The sequence below is a fragment of the Dendrobium catenatum genome, unplaced genomic scaffold (assembly GCF_001605985.2).
Source record: "Dendrobium catenatum unplaced genomic scaffold, ASM160598v2 fragScaff_scaffold_226, whole genome shotgun sequence".
NCBI classification, from domain to species: Eukaryota; Viridiplantae; Streptophyta; class Magnoliopsida; order Asparagales; family Orchidaceae; genus Dendrobium; species Dendrobium catenatum.
Window position 1 is genome coordinate 911,822 of NW_021318688.1, and position 4,196 is coordinate 916,017.

The window sequence follows — 4,196 nt, forward strand, 5'->3', positions numbered from 1 at the left end:
GGTTCACATTTTGATGAGAATTATGAGTCTTCATTGCTCTCTTTGTCCCTTTTATAATTTTTGTTAGTTGTACTTTCTTTATACTTCTCATGGCTATCAATTTTGCTTTTGGTCAATCTTTTGTAGTTCTTTCTCCGCTTTTTCTTGTGACGTTTTTATTAATAGAATGGGGTAATGCCCCAAAAATCCTCCCACCCAAAAAAAAAAAAACTTAATTTGTTTAAATGTTTTAGCTTAAAACTTAAAAGGGAGGTCTTTTAAATTTCACATAATCAGTTATAGTCCCTAAAAAAAGGGAAAAACCGAAAAACCACGACTGACGGCTTCCGCTCCAGTACTTATAGGTGTTGGTTTTGGTTCCGGGGTTCTTGCCCGGATTGCCGCGGCACGGAGATGGCGGCGGCGTTGGAATGCTGGTCCGGCCGGCCGAGCACCGACGAGGACATGGTTGAACAAGTCCTCATGAAAACTCACCACCGCTCCGAAGCCTTCCCTCCCCTGCCATCCTCTGTTGGATCCGCTTCCGCTCCTACCTCCACCCCCGCTTCACCAAACTCCACTTCCGCCGGTTCACCTCCGTTGAAGAAGTGGCATCGCCTCGGTCGCAACTTTTCGGGCGCCATTGCCGCCCTCAAAAACTCGCTAAACCTTGACTCCTCAGCCCCTCCCCGCGGCGAGAGCAAGCTGTCATGGGGCGGCGTTGTTCGCAGCCTTGCTCAACTATTTCCCAGCAGCCAGTTGCCGGAGAAGCTCGTTTCCGACATCCGCCGCCATTTCGACTCCCTACCGAACAGCTACTCGCAAGCTGGCTTCGATATGAAGGACATCATCCTCCATATTCGCTTAGTCGAACAGGTCACCGCCGACGACCTGCCCGCCTTCCAGATCCAGCAGATCTCTGGCGAAAACTCAGGAGGCGGTGAAGGGTCTGTCTACAAACTCACCTTCGTCTGCAACTCGTCCTTTTCGTGGCCAACGATGTCCAGTGCGATGGACGGTTCCGTGCTCTGCTACAGGAAGATCCAGATCTTCGAGAAAAAGGGTCTTATCCTCGGCGTCGTCAACGTCGTTATCCATCCCAGCGGCGAGAAGCATTTCAAATCCAGAATCGACGTCGCCCTCCGATCCGCCTCCAAGAAACCGAGAGCCCAAGGCGTCAAGCTTCCATTCAGCCTCTGCGGCTGCCAGGAAGAGGGTCTGAGGGCCACCGATGACGATTCCCAGTTCGCGTCCGATTACTCGGCAGCCACTGACATCCTCCGACGAACACATCTCCCGAACCCACTGCCCGAATCATCGCTGGTAGTCTCCATTGACGAGTGGCAAACCATCCGCTCCGGCGGTGAAGAGCTCGGCCGTTTTCTACTCGGCACTGACGAGATGGAATTCATCGAAAGGGTTGGAGCCAGTTCATTCAGAGGATCTTATAAAGGAAAGAAGGTGTGGATTAAGAAATTGAAAGGGTGTGAAAGGGGAAACGCCTATGAGATCGAGATACGGCAGGACTTGATGCAGCTGATGAACTGCGGGCAGAAGAATTTATTGCTGTTTTGCGGAATCTGCGTCCACGACAGCAATGGGCTCTGCGTCGTGACCCGGTTGATGGAGGGAGGATCAGTTCATGATTTGATACAGAAGAACAAGAAGGTGCCAGTCCGTGAGGTGATGAGGATTGCCTTGGATGTAGCTGAGGGGCTTATGTTCATGAACAACCATGGAGTGTCTTACAGAGATCTCAACAGGCAGAAAATCTTGTTGGATCGGCAAGGGAATGCTTGCCTTGGAGACATGGGCATTGTTTCTTCTTGCATGAGTGCAGGGGAGGTTACAGAGTACGAGACTGCCGGCTACCGATGGCTTGCTCCGGAGGTGAGACTCCTTTCTTCTACTTGTTATTTTTCTTTTTCAAATTCCTTGTTTTGTTTTCTATTCTTGTTGAAATGCTCCATAATTTTGAGCATTAAACTTTTAATTTTGTCATATATTTTCTCTATTGATGGAAATCGCATCAAATATCCTGATACATTTTTATATCGATTATAGTAATTAATAGTAAAAAGTACTTAAATTTTTAATCGAATGTTTTAGATCAGATTTTTTGGGTTTAAGAAATCGTCTTTAGCTTGATAGAGTTTCTTAAACTTGTTTAATGATTCGCCATTTGTCGCACTTCGGTGATTCGATCAGTCTTATTAATTTGTTGATAGGGTTTCGCAATATTTTATGGTCAATTATCCTTTATTGCGTGTTGCTGCTCCAACAAGCCTTTTTAATATGTTTTATTATTTTATTAATTGTAAGTAGAGCTGAAAATCAGATGCAGATAAATAGAGTATGAGATCCATTACAGATTAAAGAGAACATAACACCAAATATAAACTAATCTCTGCACAAAATCCATGAATTTTCATTGATGTTTCACTTCTTTAATGGGAAAAAAAAGAGTCCGGAGCTCATGATATTTTCTTACGTCAGGAGCAAAGTTAAACTAGCAAAAATGTAAGATACTTACTTGAAGAACATGACCTTGTTGAAGTACAAAACAATTATCATGTAGTTTTTATATAAATGCCTTCAAAAAAAAAAATTTTTAACAGTCGTTTCCTGATGCGATTTTTTCCTTATTTAAATTTAAATATGGTGGATTAAAAAATTTGCAACTAATTTCTGCTATTAAAGAAATATCTCCTTGGAATGTGAAAACAGTTTCCCAAAATTTTTGGTTAAATTCTTTGTTCAAGTTCCAGGTTTCTTTAATAAGTTTTCGATCCTCTTTCTCTGTTCTTTTCTTTCCATTGAATTTGGTAATCAGTGATTCAATGGTGATTGGATTTAATCACTTCTGGCATATTTGGATTTCTTCTCATGGCATGAACTCTTGATATAACATATTTGGATTTCTTCTATTACGACTTGTGAGGTTATTTGTTCACATGAGCTTGGTTTGTTTTTTAATTTTTCTTTTTGGGTTATTGTTTCGTATGAATCCTCTTTAGTGCCAACTAATTATGGCTTAATTATTTTGCTTCTTTATGTAGTTTGGACGCTTATTTTTGTTTTACTTTCTTACATTAGAGTCATTTGGTTGCTTGTAAATAGAAAATATATTTTAGAGAATAAGGATTTTATTTTCTAAGCTACCAAGTAAACTCCTAGGTTGATTCCATCTTTTATCACAGAAAATATTGCATTTATCTTTTGTTTAGTATCGCACCATCTTACAGCATTTAATTGATTCATTTTGATATAGAACAGATCATTGCGGGTGATCCAGAGAGTGTGACCGAGACCTGCATGAGCAACGTTTATAGCTTTGGCATGGTCTTATGGGAGATGGTAACCGGAGAAGCCGCATTCTCTTCCTACTCGCCAGTGCAGGCGGCGGTAGGCATCGCCGCCTGTGGATTGCGGCCAGATATACCTAAAGACTGTCCTCCAGTTCTAAGGTCTCTGATGATAAGGTGCTGGAACAATTGCCCAACCAAACGACCTCAGCTTTCAGAAATTGTTGCCATCTTGCTGAAACAAAGCAGTTCATAACGGTGAGCTCCAATCTCCTCGAACTCCAATTCTTGGATGAGCAAAACTAATACTGTAAGATATAAAAAAGCAAGTTGATTTGTCCATCTTGAAATTGTCCAGAATTGAGAACAGATCATTCATTCTCCTCAGCATGGTTAAGATATCACATGAGATGCAAGAGATTGATGAAGGCAATAGAGCATGCTCATTATTCAATTCATAATTTGGTTCCAAAGAGCTTGTGAGAGCCTTCTTTTGTTTCTTTTGGTTGGTCCTTCTGCTTTGTGATTGCACAAAAATTTGTTATTTTGTCGCTTGGAGTTGTCAGTGTGTCAAGGATGGGTAAGTAATGGGGGGCCTTTGTATCCGGTGATGTTCACTCCTCTCATCTTATATGAAGATCTAATTGTGGATCACTTTACGTAATTTTTTGCTGCATCTTTAACGCTTTCTGATACAAAATATGAGGAATTACAGTCTAGGGCTCGCTAACAAATATTTTTTTTCTAAGGGTTGAAATTTGTGGGTCTCACTATGCTATTAATTATTGTATGGGTCATTAAGCATATAAATTTAGGAGCTTAGCCATTAAACCTTCTTTATTATAATCATTATATTGTAATTTATGTGCTCTTTTAATCCACTTAATTGTTAGTGACCCCTATTTTTGGGGT

At 41.3% G+C, this 4,196-nt stretch overlaps 1 protein-coding gene across 2 annotated transcripts; it reads left to right on the top strand.

The window, feature by feature from the left end:
• The first annotated feature begins 280 nt into the window (after positions 1 to 280).
• LOC110116385 (fibroblast growth factor receptor 1) lies at positions 281 to 3,948 on the top strand. Of its 2 annotated transcripts, XM_020849928.2 has the most exons (3): positions 281 to 1,869; positions 3,256 to 3,542; positions 3,643 to 3,948. In XM_020849928.2, exons 1-2 carry the CDS (start codon positions 394 to 396, stop codon positions 3,538 to 3,540), a joined length of 1,761 nt encoding a protein of 586 aa, XP_020705587.1. In that variant the 5' UTR covers positions 281 to 393; the 3' UTR covers positions 3,541 to 3,542; positions 3,643 to 3,948. The 2 variants fall into 2 exon arrangements, with proteins under 2 accessions (XP_020705587.1, XP_020705586.1); XM_020849927.2 differs by having other exon boundaries at positions 3,256 to 3,948.
• The last annotated feature ends 248 nt before the right edge of the window (positions 3,949 to 4,196 follow it).

Bases quoted from the DNA above. Each gene is read 5' to 3' on its own strand.
- LOC110116385 (XM_020849927.2), top strand. From the start codon at position 394: ATGGCGGCGGCGTTGGAATGCTGGTCCGGCCGGCCGAGCACCGACGAG. The intron at 1,870-3,255 runs GTGAGACTCCTT...GATATAGAACAG, and splicing joins ACCGATGGCTTGCTCCGGAG to ATCATTGCGGGTGATCCAGA.